General features: G+C 40.3%; 1 protein-coding gene across 1 annotated transcript in view; it reads right to left on the bottom strand.

Annotated features, from left to right (window-relative positions):
• The window catches only part of SLC44A2 (solute carrier family 44 member 2), a gene marked incomplete in the record, with an annotated part of 993595 nt that overhangs the window by 322061 nt on the left and 648352 nt on the right, over nucleotides 1-23182 (bottom strand). The window contains 2 exon segments of the mRNA XM_044084762.1: nucleotides 14316-14415; nucleotides 15214-15345. Coding sequence (XP_043940697.1) covers nucleotides 14316-14415; nucleotides 15214-15345 — 232 coding nt within the window.

Raw genomic sequence — 23182 nt, 5'->3', positions numbered from 1 at the left:
AAAACATTTGTCATGGAAGATATGAATTCAGTAATAGGAGTTCGGAGTGAATTTACATATTATTCCCCAAGATACAAAAACTAGGCTACGCTAGATAGAATTTACATTTCACAGGAACATCTGCACTTAACTGAAAGTCTTGATATGTACCCAATAACTATTTCAGATCATGTGCCAATAACTAAAATAAAAACACAGGGTAATGAAATTAAAATGAGACACTCCTATCTGCTGAAAAGAGGAATTTAAGGAATGGGTAGTGAAAATTATTCAGGAGTTATTAGAGAAGATTGAAATTTCTTCTGGAAATATACCTAGGGAGTGGGATAAAATTAAAGTGGAATTTAAAAATACGATGGAAATAAATGAAAGAGATATGGTTAAGAAGTAACAATAATTATTTAGAGGGACTGTCAAATTTTAAAGTATTCCTGAACAGGGGGAGTCTCACAGAATAAGATGATGAGCAACTGCAGAATGCTAAACAGAAAAAAGGGATCAACTCAACAATATGCATGAGTCTAGAAAGACTGCTGTAAAGCAACTGTTTTTTGATAATATTTCTAGAGCATAAAAATTTTTTAGCACAATGACTCAGGCAACAGAAAGGAGAGCAGGCTGTTGCCAAGCTTAGGAAGACCATAACAAGCAAGATAGGAAGAAATCCTATACAGGTACCAGAAATATTCTGAACATTCTAGGAAAGTCTGTATAAAGCAGAGAAACATGGAAATCAAGAAAAGGTATAAACGGAAATGTTTATGGAAGATTTAAATATGCCAAGATTAGTAACTGAACCTCATCTACCTCTAACAGTTGGGATAGGAGGAGATGAGATACAAATGGTGATGTTTAACCAGTCTACAGGAAAGTCCCCAGAAATAGATGATATTTCTGTGAAGTCTGGAAGCTAGAAGGGAAAAATGATAAAGATCTAAAAGGTTTTGTTTAACAGTATTTTAAGAGGAGCAGACGTACCGACATCCTGGAAGAAAGTGGTGTTGGCTGTAATAGAGGGTAAAGAGTCATCAGATCCAGCTTCATACAAGCTCATTTCAATACTAAACCATGATTATAAAGTGTTTATGTCCATAATGGACAAAAGAATGACAAGAGTGATGCCAAGTGGATTTGTGGAGAGGAGGCAAGCATTTGACAACTTTGACAGAACACTGATGATCCAGAGGAAAGCAGAATGTAAGAAAATACGACTGCTGTTGGTGTGTCTCGATGCAGAGAAAGCATTTGACAGAGTAAGTTGGGCCTTTATAAGCACAGCAATGGAAGCATTTGCATTCCCTGACAAAATTATAAGATTGATTAGGAGGTTATATGAGGGATGGGAGGCAAAAATTAAACTGAGTGGATTCCTCTCTGTTAATTTCTGCTTCAGCAGAGGAACCAGGCAGGGCTGTCCTCTTTCCCCTTTGTTATTTGCATTATACTTAGAACCACTGGCAAAATAAGGGACTCAAATTCAAGGATATAATTGGTATGGTAGTCAAGAAAAGCTGTCTCTGTTTGCAGATATTTTATACCTGACAAAACCAGAAAAGGACATTTCAGTGTTGTGGAACATTTTGAGGCAGTTTCACATCTTTTTAGGACACAAAAGTAATGAAGCTAATACAAAAGACAATAGCTGCAAATTATGTACCCACACATGAACTGGTTCCGCATATCCATATGACATGATAAAATGAAGTACTAAAGAGTATAGATTAAAAATGATTCCAGTGTGGCAGCTAAAGATATGTGGGAAGAGAATAAACAAAAGCTAAAACAAAAACAGAAATTGGAAACTCTGTTATATGGATATGGATAGTACGATAGAAGCAGTTATAATGTTTAGTCCCTTTAGTCTTTTACAGAGTCAGGCATATTTTTATCAACTAGAGGAGAAGTTGTGGAATGCAATTATACAGCTGAGGGATTTTATCTGGGAGGGGAAGACAGCAAGAGTCAAGATGGATAAGACGGATTGGTATTACTTTATTTGAAGTGGTATTTCAGAGCTACACAGTTAAGGCTACAGAAATCTATAACTCAAAGTGGAAAGAGATAATGATGAAATAGGGAAGCTCAAGAAAAAAAGGAGAGACTGGATTTTGGATGCAGATCATTAAGGAGAAGAATAACCAAACAGAATATTATATTCATAAAGCAGCAGAAAGTATTCTAAGAACTAAGCCAACACGGGAATGAAGAAAGGAGATTCTGCCAACAGGGATGACTGCAATTAGGGCTACAAACAATAGGGGGCTGGAATTTACTGGAGAAAATTGGCAAAGGAACCAAAGTACTGGGAGCAAATAACTAGACAGAGAAATGTAATAGAATAGGAAGATGCCAAGAACATATTTGGACTGCAGGTTAGAGATTGCCTTCCCTATCAAAGATAGATATCAGAGTATAGGCAAAGAGAAAAAAATAGGGGGGGGGGGTCCTACGTACTACTATATCATTGCTATTACCCTCCAGAATTTGAGAAATGACAGAAACATATCTATAAGGCCGGCAGACAAAGGTGGACCTATAGTTATTCTAGATAGAGATACATATAACAGAAGCATGCTTGAGATGCTCAGAGATACAAGCTATTATGAATCTATATCTAGACACAGAGTACAAGAATTGTCTTAAAAGTACACAATGTCTTAGATGAATTATATAGAAAGGAAACTATTGATATTAATCTGTATAACTTCCTTTTTGTAGACACACCTGTCACTCCGGTCATCCAAGGATTACCGAAAGTACATAAAAATCCAGAGAATCCTCCAATGAGACCTATTGTCTCAGGTCAAGGATGGGTGGCAGAGCATTTATCAGTGTTCGTTGAGAAGACATTAAGACCCATAGTTAATCTAAATACTTTTATTTTGAGGGATTCTAAACAATTCCTGTTGGATTTCTATGATATAACTACAAAATTAAAGAACAGTGAGCTAGTTATAATGGTGACAATGGATGTCACCTCACTGTTTACAAATATACCCAATGATATAGGTGTTAGGAATATTAGAACTTATTTAGAAAGACATTGCAGTTTAAATACAACTAAAAGAGAATTACTTTGCTTATTTCTTGAACTGGTACTAGACAATAATATTTTTTTGTTTGAGGATTCTCTATATCTACAGAAGGATGGCGTAGCTATGGGCACTCCTTGTGCCAATAGCTATGCCAACCTAGTGACGGCTTCATGGGAAGATGAAAAACTCTTTCAACTTGAAACATTTAAGAAATTTGTTTGTTTTTATAGGAGGTTCGTGGATGATTTGTTTTTTCTGTGGATTGGTACAGTAGAAGATCTGCGTTTATTTTATGATGAAGTAAATTCTCTAACCCCTTTCTTAAAATTTACCATGACTACTTCAAAGGACAGTATAGCCTTTTTGGATGTAACTATACAACGCATGCATGATGGAGCTTTTAACACAGGCGTACATAGGAAAGACTGTTACAAAAATACATTACTGCATAGAAATAGTATGCACCCCCAACATGTCTTTAGAAACATTATTACAGGACAGGCTACAAGAGCATCTAGATTGAATCCTAGGCAGAGTAATTTTGAAAAGGAACTTGAGGTTTTAAGTAATAGATTAACTACACGTAGCTATAATCATAAAGAAGTAGAAGCTTGCTTTACTAATGTTGTGCAGAAGAGAGAAAATGGAGCATGTCCCTACTTCTCTGATAAGGGCAAAAATTACTATAGAAACCCAGATAGAACAGAGGACACAGCTGATAGTGGACAACAGAAAATAACTTTATTCTACACCCAAGATGTAGGTTTGGTTAAGGATGTACTACATAAACATTGGGATATTCTTACCACTAACCCTGATATAAAGGAGCTAGTTGGAGAACACCCACGATATACATTTAGAAACAAAAAGAATTTACATTGGCTATTATGTTTTCCAGACAGTACCACACCAAACACACCAAGTTTTAGAGGCACTGCAGCTTGTGGAAAATGTATTTTTTGTAAATATATAGACAGTAGTAACATGTTCGTACATCCTGCAACCTCAAGACTCTATACATTCAAGGTTACTGGTTCATGTTATACAGAACATTTAGTTTACTTAGCTATATGCCTGGAATGTAGTGTTTTTTATGTAGGAAAAACAGATAGGCAGTTGAGGAACAGAATTAGGGAGCATGTGCACCAAATCAAAATAAAATCAGAAGTGAATGCCTTGTCCAAGCATGTCCTAAAGGAAGGGGCTAAACATAGTTTTAAGTTTATGATTTTAGAAACCAATTTACCTAGTAGGAGAGGGGGAGATATAAGGAATCGAACTGAACAGTTAGAAGCAGACTGGATAATTAGATTGCAAGCACACATCCCCCCAGGATTGAATGACAAGATTCCTTTAAAGCCCAAGTTAAAAAGTAGAAAATTTAAATGTTAGATGTAAGATTATATTTTACATGAGATATATTTTATTCTCTATATGTTTGTGTAAACTTTATACTAATTTTATATATCAGCTCTGTTATATGATTTTATATGAAAGCAAACATTTTATTGAAGTCACAGAATTCACTGCAGCCTATGTGAATGGCTTCATTTTCACAAACTGATTTTTTACTAGCAGAGTTAATTGTTTGATTAATTATTTATGAGTGTGTATATAAAAGTGAAGTCTTTCTTAGTTTTATCATGGTCTGAAGAAGCTGTAAAGCGAAAGCGCTCACCTCCTTGTTATTAATAATAAAAAGCAGTCTTTTATATATCATTCTACAACTTTGTTTTCTTGTAAAAGAAACTGATGTCGTTGGAATATTGGTCTGAATAGACATTTGTAGCACAGTTTATGCTTGTGTTTTAAAAGCAACCTTGCTTTTTTGGAAAGGAAACTGCTTTTGTTGGAATATTGGTCTGAACAGACATTTGCAGCATAGTTTATGCTTGGAACTCAAACTGCCTGGGTGAGTCTTGCACAGTACTTGTTTATATAAATGTATGATTGTCTATGTCATAAGTGATAATTTAATAAAAAAATTTTTTTTTCAACAAGAAAGAGTCCACAAGAAAAAAAAAGCACTAAAGACACAGCAGCTGGCTTCCAAAATGAAAGAGGAGTAACTTTTGGAAATATAAACCTGAGGTTCCAGGGGGAACACATTGATTCTCTGTGGGGATTCAAATACAGAACTCCCTTAAGGACAGCTTAACAAGTCAATGATTGGGCTTCCATAGGATATGCATGCTGAAATGACTGAATATAAAATAGAGGCCCAACTTAATCAAGGTGTGTAAACAACTGAAAACCTACTGGCACAGACTTTTTCAGGGGAAATCTGGCATGTACAACACCATACAGAACAATCTTTTCCAGTTACCAAGGCAGGGCATTCTGGCACTTTCTCCATTATCTCCCTGTAGAACAGCCAGGACCTCACCACAGAAACTCTCTCAGTGCGGAATTTCAGACACAGCCGCCGGGCAGTTGTTTTGAGGCTTGGTTTGTGCAACACTGCCTCCATATCGAGGAAGGATGGTGCAATTCAAGAAAAGAATGATTTCTCCTTTCTTCAGCTGCAGTAGAAGGCAGAAGCAAGGCTGTGTTGGCTATCTACTTTTTCTCTAACATTCATCAAAATTCTGGGAAAAAGAGGAAAAGGATAAGCTACCCCACAGTGAGGAAGAATGCTTACTGTCCCAGACCTCCCTCCAGTGAGGAAGACTGCTTGCTGTCCCAGACCTGCCTGCACAGAATCCTTGAGCAAAGTATCTTCACCTGGCAGTTCCAAGATAAAGTACAGAGACCCGCATCTAGGACTCCCCCACGATAAGTGAGGGGCTTGAAGATCACATCTCTATTCACAAGGCCTGGAGAAGGACATGCTCAGATGGTTGGCCAGGGCTTACTGCTCTGGTAAATATATGTTTCCTTCAATAGAAGGTCCTGCTGAAGGAGCATCATAGCTGTCTGTAACCAGTGAGAAAGGATGTCCCCTTTTATTTATATACTATTACATATATTTTGTATATACTGTATATAGTTTGTATATACTATACAAACCATTAAATAAGTCCAAAAGAAACTTGGTCTCCTGTGCAGGAACAACAAATGTCTAACCAAGAATACTAAATCCATTGTTTCCCAAACTCACCTACTATCTACTCTCTTATATGCTTCCCCAATACTAACCAACTTCCACAAAACAGACCTCACTAAACTTGAATCTTGCTACAATAAGATAGCCAAATTTGCAACCAGTGCCACATATAGATCCCATCACTGCACATCACTTAGACAACTAAACTGGCTCGAACTTCCACAATTACTGCACTTTAATGAACTTACCTTCTCTCACAAAATCCTTCGTCACCCAGATAAAACTCCTGCTCTTCATAACCTCTTACAGCCATACAACTCCTCTAGACATCTCCGCTCTTCCAACAAATTCCTACTACAGGTCGCCAAAGCAAACAACGCAGCCGGCGAATCATTATTTTCACACTGCATTTCGAAAATGTGGAATAAAATCCCAAGCTCTCTTATTTCCAACTGCCCTGTCCAACACTTCAAAAAACTACTCAACACACAGCTTTCATATTCTTGGCTCTTTCCCTGTAACCCTACATGATGGCCCAATCCCCCCTCCCCCAGCAGCTAATACATACTTTCATATGACTTCCCCAGGCCCTGATACTAGAATTGGCTACTGTATTATATCCAAACACAATTATCATTCCAGTGCAACAATTTATGTATTCGCTCCATCTTTAACTGTATTCGACACGACCCTCTCCATCTCCGTCTACTTACATCACTGATCAATACAGTCTAAATGTAATAAAACCAGCAGTTATTTCCCTCATAGATAGGTACTAGGCTATCGGCCCTGGGGCCTATATAAGCCTAGCCAAAAGGTACCCTGGCTTTTGCCACCCAAGAAAATTATTTTTCTGTGCCTCTGTCAAGCAGAGCCACAGAAGTGATCCCCATTTCCCATCTCTCATCCAATCATCAAGATTTTTCTTGAAGAGTGCTAATGAGGAGCTTTGTTTGATATAGATAATCTAGCCTCTGTCACCAAATGTGGCACACTCATACAATACGCAGATGACTCAAACATCATCTGCTCAGCCCAGTCCCTACCCAAACTGCAAAAAGTCACACAGGAAGCCTTTTCCTCTGTTGAAACTTGGTTACCCGATGCCCAATTAATACTCAACCCAAACAAAACTAAACTACTCATCTTCCAACCCACCAAACATACTCAAAACAACTCTCACTTTATCACAGCAAAAGACAACATCACTATATACCCAACTGAACACACCAAATTGCTAAGAGTGGAAATAGACAAACTAAAATTTGTCATTCACATATCCATTACCATAAAAAAGTCCACAAAAAACTAGGAGCGTTATACAGAAATAAGCAACTTCTCACCAAAGCAGCAAAGATTTCAATAGCAAATTCCCACCTTATATCCACCCTACTTTATGCCTCTCCAATATATACCAAGGTAAGGCAATGCGATCTAAACAAGCTAGAGACCTGCTACAACAAAATCGCCAAATTCGCCACAGGGGCATCCTACCGTAGTCACCAGTGTCTCTCACTTGCTGAACTGGGCTGGCTTGAACTCCCTCACCTCCTTCAATGATATCAACTCCCACTCGCCCACAAACTAGTAAACCATCCACTAAATGTCCCATCCCTCCAGAATCTACTCCAACCCTATCGCACCACCAGACCATTAAGATCCAGCAACAAAAATCACTTGCAGATCACTAAAGCCAATAACTCTGCTGGTGAAGCACTATTCTCTTGCGCCATAGCCAAATTATGGAACTCCCTCCCACCCACAATTATCTCCATACCATCATGCACCCACTTCAAAACTTTACTAAAAGCGCACCTAAAAACATGCTGGCTATGCCCTTGCAGCTCCCACTCTAATATCACCCACCCCATCCAACCACTACCTTTCTTTCCACTCCACTAACTACCTTGATTATAGCAAGCTCAGATGCTCATAAGCCTAGTACTTTTTATACAGCAGTAACTTCTTATTGTAACATTTGTTAATGTCTGTTATGTACTTCACAGATAGATTCTAGTTGTCTACTGATGTACTATGTTCTTCATCTGTAAATATGTTGTAAGTAATTGCTATGTAAATTGTTAATCGCTATGTAATCCAATGTAACTACTGTCTGTTTTAACTGTGGAGCTTTTCTCCCCGGGCCTCTGCTGAAAATGGACCTACGTCCAGTCGGACACTCCCGGTCAACAAATATATATATATATATATATATATATATATATATATATATATATATATATATATATATAAATAAATAAATAGGTAGTTTGTTCCAGAGTATGGGAAGTCTCTGGGACAGGAATCTATCCCTCCAGCATGTTCTGTTTATTGTGGTGACAAGGTTTAGGTTCCTAGAGCGTGTAGCTCGGCGGGATTGGGATTTCTTTAAGTGGAGCATGCCCAACATCTCTGGGTTTGACATAGCTTTGTATGTCAGGCAGAGATCGCCTCTGAGTATTATCATATTAAATGTTTCCATGACGTGTTGGCTGCATATATACTACAACCTCTTCATGTAAATATAGCCTTTCACTCTCTTTGTACAACATTGTTTTCCGTTATATTATTTTGTACTATTTGCTGTTTTCACTTTCTTTTGTATTAATTGCCATTCCTCTGCACTATTTTGTATTATGCCATTTATTATTGTACACTGTTGTATGATTAAGCAAACATAGAGCTTTTCTCTCTGAGCCTCCGCAGAAAAAGGACCTGTGTCCAGTCAGACTTTCCCGGTAAACAAATGTAAAATAAATAGTGTTTGTACTGTTAGATGGAAGAGATAATGCAATGTTTTCAGGGTTCTGTTCAAGTGATACATATGGACATCATGTCATTAGTAACAATTATTTGTGATTACCAGTAAGCTAATTAAACATACTTCTGAGAACTGCCCCTAGAGACGAGAAGCTCAAAATAACTAGCTCAGTCTGAGAAGACTGACCATGTCATGTCAGCAGCAAGGAATCAACTTTCAGATTTCTTAATCAAGAAAGGAGCTTCATCCTTTCAGCTGAAAGATCTAAGACCGAATGTCATTTAGATTAAAATGGAGGGGGGTATTACTTATGTAAGTAGTTATTTGCAGTTTTCACTCAGTAAGAAGGAATCTGAAACAGGATTGGTACAGACTGGTGGAGAGAATGCTTAGCTGGACACAGTTTCTAGAAGAGAACATTTAAAGCAAAACTTCACTCAAGTGTGCTTTTGCTTTGCACGGTTACTTGCTGCTGTGCGAGTCTGAATCAGAAACTTACTTACAAGCAAAGTATTAATTATTAAATGACCCTCCCTAATGCAACCATAAACTAAAAAACTCCAAGGTCAATGTATCACAGACAAAAGGTTCAGTGCTAAACCACCACAATCTCCCATGAGCCCTAGCCTATCATACATTATCTAATCAATACTTCCTAAATCATTCCCCTTGCTTCAACACATTAGCAAAGACATCCTCTCCCAACTTAACTGCCCCCCCCCCAACTCTCTCACCGAGACTCCTCTAACAGCCTTTTGCTTACTCCCACTCTGGGGGCTAAACAGGATGTATATGGGTTTTTACACTTCATACAATGTCACCTGGTCTCATATCTCTAATTCACATACTCTGTGACCAGGCCAGTTCTCCTTGATCACCACTGAAAAAAGGCACTTCTGCCTAATGGATCTTACCTGGTTAACAAACAAATTCAAGAGAAAAAAAATGATACTAGTTTTACCTCTCCACCCACTGTGGTTTAAAGGTCCTGTTTACATACATCCACCCACCGTGGTTTAAAGGTCATGTTTACATACATCCACCCACCGTGGTTTAAAGGTCATGTTTACATACATCCACCCACCGTGGTTTAAAGGTCCTGTTTACATACATCCACCCACCGTGGTTTAAAGGTCCTGTTTACATGCATCCACCCACCGTGGTTTAAAGGTCCTGTTTACATACATCCACCCACCTTAGTTTAAAGGTCCTGTTTACATATACTACTCCCAGTGTTAGTGTCCACCTCTGCACTCCTACCTGCCCCAGAACTCTTCTCTTGCTACAAACATTGCTTGCTCTTCTCCACTGATGAGCAGCTCATCTCGGGCCATGACCTACTTCGCCAACTCCCTTACTGGAGGATAATTATCCCACTCTCCTTAAGTGCTTCAGACAATAAAAATGTGTTCCATGCTTCCAGCTGAATAGGAATTACTGTTTGTTTTCATATCACAGACAGAGCAGATTGTCTTGGACAGAGTATTATTGGCTCTTGTCCATTACAGCTTCCCTGTGCTCAGCTAAGAGTGACACAGACAAGTTCAGCTTTATCATTTTTCAAGATCGAAAAGTGTAAATATGACAATCCTGTGGGTTTTTTTCTTTCACTTCGTATTGCAGTTCCTGTTTGTATCACACTAAAGTACCTCTAATTTCTCTAAATTGGCTAACATTTCTCTAAATATTAAACCATTGTCATATAAGTTGCATCTATTCTTAACTGACATTTTCAGATTCAGATTCTAATTTGGTTTATTTTTTTTAAACAGTAGATGTTTTTGTATTATTTCTGAAGATTGTAAAATTATACTTCTTAAAATGTTTTTGTAATACTTTACCGATTTTCTCCTGTGCCTCCACTGAAAATGGGCACCTAGCCAATCAGACTTTCCTGGTAATCAGTGTCAATCAATGAAAAGCACAAAAAAAAAACTTTTTTGTAGGAGGCAAGCATACCAGGTCCCAACATGTGGGGTCTCAACTACATATTTATAGATAGCAACTCTACAGTCATAATGCAGTGGGGAAAACATGGAAAACACACTGAAAGTATACTCCTGATTCTCACAATCCAATTAACTGCAGTAGAAATGACCCACAATTAAAATGCTATAACAAAAAGCTGCTCAGAACATGCCTCGGAGAAGAGTGGGTACACTCACGTTACTCTACTATGTCACATTACGAAGTGGTAGGGCATCCCCAGGCTGTTACTGATACAGTTCCCAGACTGCCATCTTCTGTAACTTAAGTACTGCAGTTTACTTTAATGCATCTTCCATACATTGTTTAGCTGTATTATGCTGTATGGTTCAACTTACAACCATACTTTTTCAGCATACTTCCTAGGTCACCTCAGACAGTTCACTGGTTCAGTCATCCTACATGGACACCAATCAGCCAGCAGGTCCGTAAGTGAAATGTCCTCAGGTTTTCCCTCATTTTGTTCTACCTAATGAGTCAATAATGCAACAAGTTCTGGGATCCATTGCCCTTTTCTAACACACACTGGAAATAAAGCTCTGTAAAAGTAGCTCACATTTTAGAGTTTAATCATGTTTCCTTTTCATGTGCTACGCTCCCATCCTCTTTTTCTTTAGGGATCTCAGGGGTTTCCAGCAGGTGTTAGTGGCTAAGGGCTGTCACGTGAAATGTAATACAAAATGGAGGAAAACTATGTCTGTTGTCTCCTCTGGAACTCCACTCAGTTCCATAATTATGCTGCACATGACTAGAGTCACCGCCCTCAATGCTACTATCGCCACATTGCAGTCAACAGTACAAAAACTGCAATCCAAATTATAACTTGCTACAGATCACCCACCATGCCCCAGGATTCCCACTCCTCTTTTCTTGATGTACTGGAAAATATTAGGGTTCAACCAAACACCCTAATAATGGGTGATTTCAACTACCCCACCATTAACTGGGAAAACTACTCATGTACTAACTCCTTCGCTCAACGCTTTCTGGAATTCATAAACTCCAATGCCCTGGATCAACTTATCCACACCCCCACCAGGGGCAACAATATCCTAGATCTAGTCATTACCAATATGAGTGACCGGTGTTCCACACCTGAAATAAACACCTCATTGGTCCGATCCGACCATAAGCTAATTACCCTAGATATCCACATCCTGCCTCCACCCCCCATTAAGGAAACCATGGTAAAAAATTTCTCCAAAGCCAACTTCATGCTTCTTAAGACAGAAGTGGTGAACTTCACGACACCCATGCAGATGGACAATACAGTTACGATTACTGAATCCTACACAATTGCACTTTATAAGCACATGAGTGCATGGATCGTGCTATCCCTAACAGAACCAAGATGCTAGCCTCCAAAAAAAGGAAGCCAATCTGGTGGTCCACTGCCATAAACAAACTGTACAACAGAAGGAAGAAACTCTTGCAAAAGAGTAAAATCCCACGAGTGGAAGAGCTCCCTGGTCAACCTCAGTAAGAAGCTGCAATCCCTGATAAAATCCTCCAAAGCTAGTTACGAAAACAAAATCGCCACTGAATCTAAAGACAACCACAAAGCATTCTATAGCTATGTCAAGAATCTCAATGGCAACACTCAGATCTGCTCCGAGTTACAGTGCAATGGCACTAAATATACAGACCCAACTGATAATGCCAACATCCTGGCAGATAGGTTCAGTGCTAACTTTACCCCCCTCTCACCCCCTAAAGAGCCCATCTCTATACCGGAAGAATTCAAAGTTCCTGTAATCACGGTTGCACAGGCAAAAACCACACTCTCCAAAGCCAAGAACACAGCATCCATGGGACCAGACAACATCCCAGGCTGCGTTCTACACAAACTACAGAATGAACTGGCACCCCACCTAAGTACCATGTTCATTCATAGCCTCACCTCAGGCTTTGTGCCTGCTGAATGGCGCACAGCAACGGTTATCCCACTCCACAAGGGGGGAGCCACCACGGACCCCGGGAACTTCCGCCCCATTAGCCTGATGAGCCCGGTCTGCAAGGTCATGGAATGTATCATCATGGAACTTACAAAGACATTGGAAATCTCCAAACTCTGGATCCCACCCAGTTCGGGTTTGTAAAAGGCAGATCATGTCTCTTAAACCTGATAGACTTCTTTGAAGCAGTCACCAAAGCCGTAGACAAGGGTAAGGTGGTTCACACAGCCTATCTAGATCTTGCCAAGGCTTTCAACACCATCCCCCACTCTAGAATTATAGATAAACTCACTAAACTAGGTATAAATCCCTATGTCACAAGATGGGTTGCCAAATGGCTCGGTGACAGAACCCACACTGTCTAAGTAGCGGACTCCAAATCCGAATTCAAACCAGTGACAGGTGGAGTACCACAGGGTTCAGTCCTGAGCCCTCTCCTGTTTGGTATCTACTTCTCTGAAGTACAGACTAACACAGAAGGTCTTTGGCTAACGAAGTTCGCAGATGACTGCAAACTAGGAGCCATAATCAAAACTCCTAACAATGTGGACATCCTACAAAAGGGCCTCACTGAGACAGGTGCCTGGTGTCAAAGCCATGGCCTCAAGCTCAATGCCAAAAAGTGCATTGTCATCCCCTTTGGTAAACAACTAGGAGGTAGTATACTTAACACTGAAAGTGTGATAAGAGACCTTGGGACACAGGTGGACAGTAATCTCTCCTTTGATAATCACATTGCCACAGTAGTCAGGAAATCCTTCTACGTGGCACACCTCATCACAAAAGGTTTCTCATCCAGAAAAAAAGAGGTCATTGTTCCCCTCTACTCATCACTCATTAGACCCATTATAGAGTACAACACCCCTTTTGGTATGTACCTCACAAGACATCTACAACAACTGGAAAGGCCACAGAAATACCTCGCAAAGAGGATTACCGGCCACAAACATATGCCCTACGCAGACCGTCTCAAAAAAACTCCAGCTTTACTCCATCACATATCGCCTACTCAGAGGCGATCTCTGCCTAACATACAAAGCTATGTCAAACCCAGAGCTGTTGGACATGCTGCACTTAAAGAAATCCCAATCCCTCCAAGTTACATGCTCTAGGGACCAAAACCTTGTCACCACAATAAACAGAACATGCCGGAGGGATAGATTCCTGTCCCAGAGACTTCCTATACTCTGGAATAAACTACCTATCTATATCAAAGTTCTTCATTAGCACTCAAGAAAAATCTTGATGATTGGATGGGAAATAGGAAATTCACCCCGGGGATCACCTCTGTGGCTCTGCTCGACAGTGGCACAGGAAAATAATTTTTTTGGGTGGCAAAAGCCAGGGTACCTTTTTGGCTTTGCTTGTATAGGCCCTAGGGCCGATAGCCTAGTACCTACCTATGAACCTATGAACAAAAGGAAACAGTGCAAACAAGCATTTAAAGACTGCAAGTAAAGTCTGCATTTTATGCTTTCAGGAAATGCTCGAAGCTGTACAACGTACATGAATTAAAAAAAAAAAATACGTACCTGCTGGCCTCCTTAATAAGTGCAATAGCGATAAGAAGCCTCTTCCGAAGAAATATAAGCACCAAGATGAGGATAAGAATCAAAATAATGAGGATGATCACTGCAAAAACAGAGTCAGAGTCAGTTTCCTTCACTTTACATATGTCTGCATATGTGTATTTTGACATAAAACTCCTAATGCCAAGTGAGTGCGTGACTGACCACAAGCCTTCCTGACAGCATCATCACTATGTAGTGCCCATCTTTTGTTGCGACTCTGCTCACCACATATGAATTCCAGACAAAGCAATACCCTAGGACCTCTCCTTAGAGAGCAGCACATCACCATTTAAACTCCCTCCTTGGCAGCCAGGAGTTGAACCCAGGACATTAACACTACAGGAGGGTCCACTCGTCTATGCCAGCCCCTTGTGTCACACAAACAGTTACCGTTGTTAGAACAGAATACATGGAAAGAAAACAGAGCTACACATACAGACACAAATGTTGCAAAAAGGCCATTCAAGTTTTCAGACACAGGTTCTGTAATTACAGTACAACAAACATCCTACAGTCGCTTGCATAAACACTATTACCACAAAAAATAAATTCTTGACCACACCTGTAAATGCTACGGTATATTACAGTAATAATAGTGTACAGGAAACTGTAAAAGCATACTTTAAATCAACACACATACCCGATATTTACCAACAGGGAAATAGTACAATGTGGCATATTATAATATAGTTCTTTCACCATAATAGAATTTCTCACAAGCATCCTGAAAATAGAAAACACAAATACCAAATATTCCAAGAATGGATTAAAGTTACTACAAATTGGGCATCTGTTGCTCTTCATACCCATAATCATTGAGATAGGTGTTTTACCATTCCCCAACAGTTGAATATCTTACTGAAAGCCAGCCAGGTCTGTCTCAAATGCAGGTAAACCCGAAGGTCTGTCTGGAATCCAAGATCTTTAATGGACACGTCAGAGCCTTGTTCCGATTTCAAAGCAGCATACTCCATATAGCAGTGAACAATTCCTGTTGGGAAATATAAGACGCATTACATTATAATTAATGCTATGTTTATAAATAAAGATGCAAATCTTCTATTGACATTTTGCCTTTCATATATAGTCTTTTATCAGAATGTTCAACAGTGCTTTTTATATTTTCTTGAATTCCACTAACACTATCTACTTCAAGGTTGCCTTAGTCAACTCATTCCTGCACTCTCTCAGGAAAAGAATGCTTCTCAATATCACATTTTTGTCTCCAGAATTTCATTCTTCCAGCCAATCTAAAAAGTAAATACAACACATCATACTGTTAATTCCAGAAAGAGTGGAACACTGCTCAACCAGTATAACCTACATGTCATATATGCATTGATTAAAAGCCTTATCATCATACTCAGTCTCCTGACGATTACTGACAGGTGATCTGCGCCTGACCTGCAAGGCAGTCTGTAACCCAGCCCTAATGGAAATGTTGCATATTTGCAAAACTAACTGCACAAGAGTTACCCATTCCAAATATCTAGATGATCTTTGACATGAATAGATCATGCTGGAGAGACAGAGGTTTCCCAGAGAATGCCCTTTCTTTGGAACAGACTTGCTATTCACGTGAAGCAGAGCCCCTCCCTGACCATCTTCAGGCGCACTCTGGACCAATGGATGAGAAATCTCAAATTCACTCCTGGGGTGGCACCCATGTCCCTTTATGGACAGAGGCAGTCTGTAAAAATAGTCAAAGCCCTGCTTGCTAACCCTTGTTATCTTTCCCTTAGGGATAGAAAATTGGGTAAAATCTGGGTAAAACTGGCTAGGCTTATAAAAACTCTTGAGCCGTTCACCTAGTAATCTCCTATGAATCTATAAATCAGTGCAAAGTTGCTATGTCCTTTGCACAGCACCCATCTCCTCTATGAATTTCCAAAGTTTTCTGTGCCAGAACTGCATACTGGCTGGATGAACTAATTACATTATTACGTTAAGGAGGGCTATGTCCCAACTTCGGCTTCCAACCCCAAGGGTCAATTAATGAGAGACTGGAGGAGTACTGGGTAACACTTTGTGGGGTGTGAAACTACTGAAGAAGAATGGGCATTTCCAAGCAACATAGTAGACAGGGAGAGATAGGATTCATCCAAATAGTACAAGACCAAACCAAAAAGGACTGAATTCAGGAAGCTGGTCTAACTAAAGGGGCAAGGGGTCACAGATGTCTAGGTGACGGCACTTTAAGTTAACCATGACACTTTGTTTAGAGTGGGTGAAGGTAAGCATAAAAGGCAAGTGTGATACTATGGCATTTAATGGGACTATGTTAAGCTGAGCTGGTGACAGAGTCAACCATGAGACAGGAGATGTAAAGCAAACTATGGGGTAAAACTATGTGGAAGTGGGTTAGAGATGAAGTGCTCAAGACAAAGGACAAGGGTTTAAAGAAGGCCAGTGTAGCTGCATAGCAATGTGAGTTGAGGCTAGAGGTTAAGGTAAAGAAGTGGAAAGGAGGAGGCAGGATGTACTGAAGGCACAGTGTAAGAAGGCTAGCTGAAACACAGCAAAGTAGAAAGGGCAGCCAAATCACAAGTTAAAAGGGAAGTGACATTAAGGATCCAGAGGGCAAGAAGGTTTTAAGGTATATAGAAAAAGGAAGAAAGCAAACACAGACCTGGCCAAGTAAGGGTGACCACAGACTGATTTAAATAATCCTCTTCTTCAGTATTTACAAAAGAAAGCAAGTGCGGCAAGTTATGCTGAGATGGAGGTATAGCAGTACTGTACAGCAGTGGACAAACACCAGGACACAGGAGGAGGAGGAAGTGCGACAAACACCAGGACACAGAAGGAGGAGGAAGTGCGACAAACACCAGGACACAGAAGGAGGAGGAAGTGCGACAAACACCAGGACACAGGAGGAGGAGGAAGTGTGACAAACACCAGGACACAGAAGGAGGAGGAAGTGCGACAAACACCAGGACACAGGAGGAGGAAGTGCGACAAACACCAGGACACAGAAGGAGGAGGAAGTGCGACAAACACCAGGACACAGAAGGAGGAGGAAGTGCGACAAACACCAGGACACAGAAGGAGGAGGAAGTGCAGAGAAACCGGACTGCTCCCATTTCAGGATAAAATTCAAGTACAAAGTGGCCTTTCCAGGACTAGGTGAACTGTATCCCATGATCCTCAGGAATCCTGCCAGTATGTTAGCAGATCCCTGTGAAAATCTTCAACAGTTCAAAAATGACCAGTGCAAAAGTGTCCAGGAACTGGATGACAGCAAGTGTTGTACACCTGTGCAAGGAGGGAGCAGGAAAAATCCAGGAAACTACAGGCCTATTAGCCTAACAGCAGCAAGGAAAGTCAAAAAAAGAAAACCGAGGAAAAGGCCAGTTCCTCTACCAGAAGCAAAACTTGCCATGCCAGCAGCAATCAATATCCAGGGCTAGAAGGAGCTATCAAAGTCAATCCTGATCACATTTTATGACTGGTTTACAACTGAACTTGACAGGGAAGTACCAAAGACAAGTCCTACCTAAATTTCACTAAGGCCTATGACTTGGTCTCATACACGCAGCTGACAAGACAACTAGAGGGGTTTGGAGGGAGGACTAAGACTAAAGAACTGGGCTGCTGTATGAGTGAAGGGTAGGATACTTAAGGGTCAGTTCTGGGTGAGGGGCTTATCAGTGTATTTTTCAGACATCGAAAAGTAACCACTATGTAAAAAACAAATATTTACAAAACCACAAAAAAAGTTGCCAGATACTGAAATGAAGCAACGGGCAACCAATTATGAACAAGAAGCAATTTTGTTCATTTATTGTCAGTACGGAACTTTATCAGATTAAAAACCACTAGAACTTGACCAATAAATAAAAACAGAAAAATTCATCCAATCATTTTAAAATGCACCCATTAAACATAGTAACAATGTAGTCATCCAACCAATAATGTAATACAATCAATTAATTCTCCATTAAATTTACTGTATAAAAATGTATATATTTATATACAATTACATTGTGACACCTAAAAACAAAAATAAATTCATAGTTTGTCTGGCTTAAGTACCAACAAACTAGCTATTAAAATCTTATCATTAACTCCAGACGGCTGTGTAGCTTTAAGCAAAACTTGCCAATACATTTCTCTGTAATCAGGGTATGCAGACCAATTTCCTCCCCTAACATCAATGTCTACCTTTTCTAAGACAAAAAAAAAACACAAATGTATTGAAATGTAAACACTCTTCAGAGTGTTTACTTACAACCACAAAGCATTCTTTAGCTATGTCCGCAAACTCAAAGGCTATACACAATTGTGTGCAGAGCTCATTGTAAATAGTGTCACCTATACGGAGCCAAAAGATGAAGTAAACCTCTTGGCTGATAAATTCATCTCCAACCTAACCCCTCTCTGCCCCTCAACCTTCCCTTAGGAAATACTATCAAATATAAATCCCCCTAATAAAACTAAGGAACAGGCCCTTAATGCTCCCTCTAAGACCAAGAACACTGCATCAATGGGCCCAGACAATATCCCAGGATGCATTCTAAATACCATGAAACATGACCCATCAGGGCCTCTGGAATTACTATTTAACTGTAGCCTCCAAACAGGCTTTGTGCCTCATGAATGGAGAAAGGCAACAGTCATCCCTCAGCACAAAGGTGGGCCATCTACAGACCCTGGAAACTACAGACCCAGAAGTCTCACAAGTCTTATATGCAAAGCCATGGACAGAATTATCATGGAAATAATCAACAGAAATATAGTAAACCTAGAGACACTGGACCCAAGCCAGTCTGGTTTCATCAAGGGCTTATCATGCCTACTCAACCTGGTGGACTTCTTTGAGAAGGTAACCAAAGCAATGGGTGAGGGAAAAATGGTTCACACTGCATGCCTTGACCTGGCCAAGGTATATGACACAATATCCCACTTGGCATTGTTGACAAACTGAAGAGGTTAGGTACAAACTCATATGTCACCCGGTGGGTAGCCAACTGGCTCACAGACAGAACTCAGGATGTTAGACTTGGGGAGTCAACCTCTACAAAGAGGCCAGTCACAAGTGGAATCCCTCAGGGATCAGTCTTTAGACCGCTCCTTTTTGGTATTTACTTCTCTGAAGTCAAGGCCAATGTCTGAGTAAATTTGCAGATGATTGTAAATTAGGAGCTGTCATTGAATCCCACACTGACAGAAATGTTCTCCAGGAGAGACTGACACAGACAAATGACTGTTGTCAGAGCCATGGACTAAAGCTAAATGCCAAGAAATTGGGTCACTATTACAAGAGCGAAAGTCCATTTAAGCAAATCCGTAAACGTCGACACGTATTGCGGGAACGTCCATAAACCGCAAATTTGGAAATGTCGAATTACCATGGTTGGCCCATCTGTGGTATATCTCCATAAGGTAAGTGTGCGATAGTTACAGACCTTAGGGTTAGGGTGCAGGTTAAGGTAAGTGCATAGATAGGTAATGTATGTAAGATTTAAAGTAGGCTTAGAAGTAGAGTTTTGTTAAATGTATGTATGTGGATTATTTATTTTGTTTGTGTATATTTTTGTAGGGGAAGTGTGTGGTAGTTACGGACCTTCGGGTTAGGGAGGGGTTAAGGATAGTGCATAGATAGTTGTGTATGTGGGGTTTAGTGTAGGGTTAGAAGTAGGGTTTTGGTGCTTTACTTTAGGGTTAGAAGTAGGGTTTGGTTAGTGTATGTATGTGGTTTATTTATTTTGTTTGGGTAGGTACTATGTAGCGGGTGGTGGGGTTGGCCAATTATGACAGTTCAAGATTTTAAATTTTGCGGTTTAGTGCGTTTGGTATTCTCGCGGTTCACGCAATACATGTCGGTGTTTTGCTATTCGCTCAAAAGGACTTTTGCTCTGGTAACATAGACCCCAAGAAATGCATAACAGTATCCTTTGGGAAGTCATCCACCCCTGGTAACTATCATATTGACAACACACCCCTTAGAGTAGTCAGGAACTTAGGGACACACACAGATAGTAATCTAGGCTTTGACCATCATGTGTCTACAGTAGTGAGGACATCATTCTATACTGCACAACTTATAAACAAAGGAATGGCATCTAAGTCCAAGGAAGTCATTGTTCCACTGTATTTGGCATTCATCAGACCTATTATTGAGTACAATGCCCTCTTTGGTTATGTACCTAACCATGCATATCCAACAACTAGAACATCCACAGAAGTCTCACACAAAAAGAATACAGGGCATAAGTAAAATGTCCTATTTAGACTGCCTCAAGGCCCTATCCCTGTATTCTGTCTCCTACAGTCTTATGAGGGGAGATCTATGCGACTCCACTCTGATGGACCTCCTGTACGGACCTCCTGTACAGCCACAAAACAAACAGCACCAGAATTATCCATTCTAAAGACTTAAACTTGCCTGTGATATAAACAGGATCTACTGGAGAAACGGGTATGTATCCCGGAGACTACCCCATCTATGGAACAAGCTCCCCATCCATGTGAACAGAGTTCCTAACCCAATTCAAGTGCAACTTAGACAACTGGATGGGGAACAGGAAATTCATCCCTGGTTTGACACCTATGTCTCTAATGGACACAGGCAACCTGTAAATGGTTCATCTCCCAGACACCTGCTTGTAAACAGGCAACCTGTAAATGGTTCATCTCCCAGGCACCTGCTTGTAAACATTTCATCTCCCAGGCACCTGCTTACACTTATCAAGGGTACTAGAATTTGCCAGAGATTTGGGATGCATGGCTAGGCTTAAAAGGGCTCTTGTGGTCATTAGCCTAATAAACCTCTATGAACCTATGAAAACTGCTGCTGCCTACTAGTGTCCACTACATTGGAAGCTACTTATTTACTGGTCATGGCTACTGCTTTTCTACAGTTCACTGGCTGAATTCACCTAGAAGTGATTACATTAACGGGTAACCTGTCACCACATACATGTCTCTCTGATGTTTATCCATTTTGAACTGCATAAACATGCACTTTTTTGCCTGAAAATCCAGTTGCCATACATGTTGGTCTATGAACCCAATAATTTACTATAGGTCTGGATGCAAGCTGACAACACTGAATCTCCAATCAGTGAATCAACTGCGGTGCCTTCAGTGAAGAGGCTTACACTCAGCAGTAGTGTTTTGTAAGATGTAAAGGAGCTCTGAAGTACCAGTTTCTTAGGCAAAGCACTAGTCACTGCAACAATGGCCATGCTCCTAGTTACGCAGTTCCCCAGCACTTTCCCAGTTTTGCCCATACTCTGAATTCCTTTCTCTCTGCTCATCCCAGTCCTGGCCACACACATCTTGTGATGAAGATAAAGCAGCAGCTATGAAGGTCTTCCTCTCCATGTCAAACACCAGTGCTGATATCCAGAAGCCCGGTGTTGGCATTGGGTGGGATTATAAACTGTCAGCAGCATTAACACTCACACTACAAAAAGCCTATTTTTTGTTTTCTCTCTTATAGACCTGCCATCTAAAAATGGTCATCCATTCATTTGTGACTTTAACCTGCCATGCTGTAACAGCACTGCTAGGATAGTCAACAGATTCAGCTTTCAAGCCAGCAATCCAACCTGCACCCATTTTAGAAGCTCACAAGAATCTTCTAACAATGACCTTATAGGTTGTATTAATGACCACAGCATTAACATGATGCACAGAGAGAGTAATGGACACCCAAAGTGTGAGCAACACTAACAGTCAGGGAAGACTCTCCGCTTCCTTTTCTGGAAGGATAGCAACTCTCCTCGGTCCTTTCTGTGAATAGCACTGATGCTGCTGTGGCTGTTTACACTGTAGCCGACAGTGTGCTGCTCATATCAATGGTCAGAGAATCTATGGGCAAACAGAATGCCCACAAATCTGAGACCACCCAAATGCTTCCCCAGAGGGGCCCTCAGTGTATGTGTATGCATGGACGCTGGCAGCTATGGTGTTTAGAAAAAAGCTGCCAGATGAGATTTAATCATGAGTACTGGATACCAAAAACCTGGAAAGGACCTGCTTGGAGGGGTTGGGGGCAAAAAGTACCATTAAGACTGTTTATATTGTTTTTAACATTTCTGAAATAATCTGAAAACGTACAAATCCTCCCCTAAAAAAAGAAGAAAAAAAAAGAGTTTGAAAAAACAGTGTAGATAACTCCAGAAGGTAACCAGAACATCCAGGAAGAAAAAGGACTAGGGGGAAGGAGGGAGGGATTGAATACTGCAACAGTGAAGGCATGGACATATACTACTATGGTAAGATTTTACACAACTGTACTATGTCCTTACATTCACTGTTGCAGTAGTCCTTGCATATGGGTGCCAGAGCCAAAGCTCAACAGGAAACTTGAAAGGAGCGGTAGAGCTGTCAATGAAACCATGGAGAATGGCACTAGCAAAACCAGCTCTAGGCTCAGGAGATGCCATCCAACTTGTAGTGCTTGGTAAAGGTATGCACAGAAGTCCAAGTAGCTGCTTCTAAAACAGACAGAGTATCCAACCCTTTGAAAAAAAGCTATAGAAGAAGCCACATCTCTAGTAGAATGACTCTTTACAGAGGAAGGACGGCTCTTGCCATGAAATGTATAACAAAATGAAATAGCCTTTGAAATCCAAGAAGAAACAGTTTTCTTGGATACAGCTAATCCTAGGGATCTAGGATGAAAGGAAACAACTACATAGCACCCTCTCACCATCAGATTGTGGAGAGTGGAAAAAGGTAGGTAAATTAACAGACAGATTGAGCGACAACCACCTTGGGCATAAAAGAAGGATTAGTATGCAAGAACACCCTGATCTTATTAAAAAACAAAAAATGAGGACAAGCCATAAGGTCTTGCAACTCAAGACACCTGTGTG

Source organism: Protopterus annectens, chromosome 9.part0, assembly GCF_019279795.1.
Source record: "Protopterus annectens isolate FY-2018-M chromosome 9.part0, PAN1.0, whole genome shotgun sequence".
Taxonomy (NCBI): Eukaryota; Metazoa; Chordata; order Ceratodontiformes; family Protopteridae; genus Protopterus; species Protopterus annectens.
The sequence above is the reverse complement of the archived record's forward strand: the minus strand, read 5'-3'. Positions and strand labels throughout refer to the sequence as shown.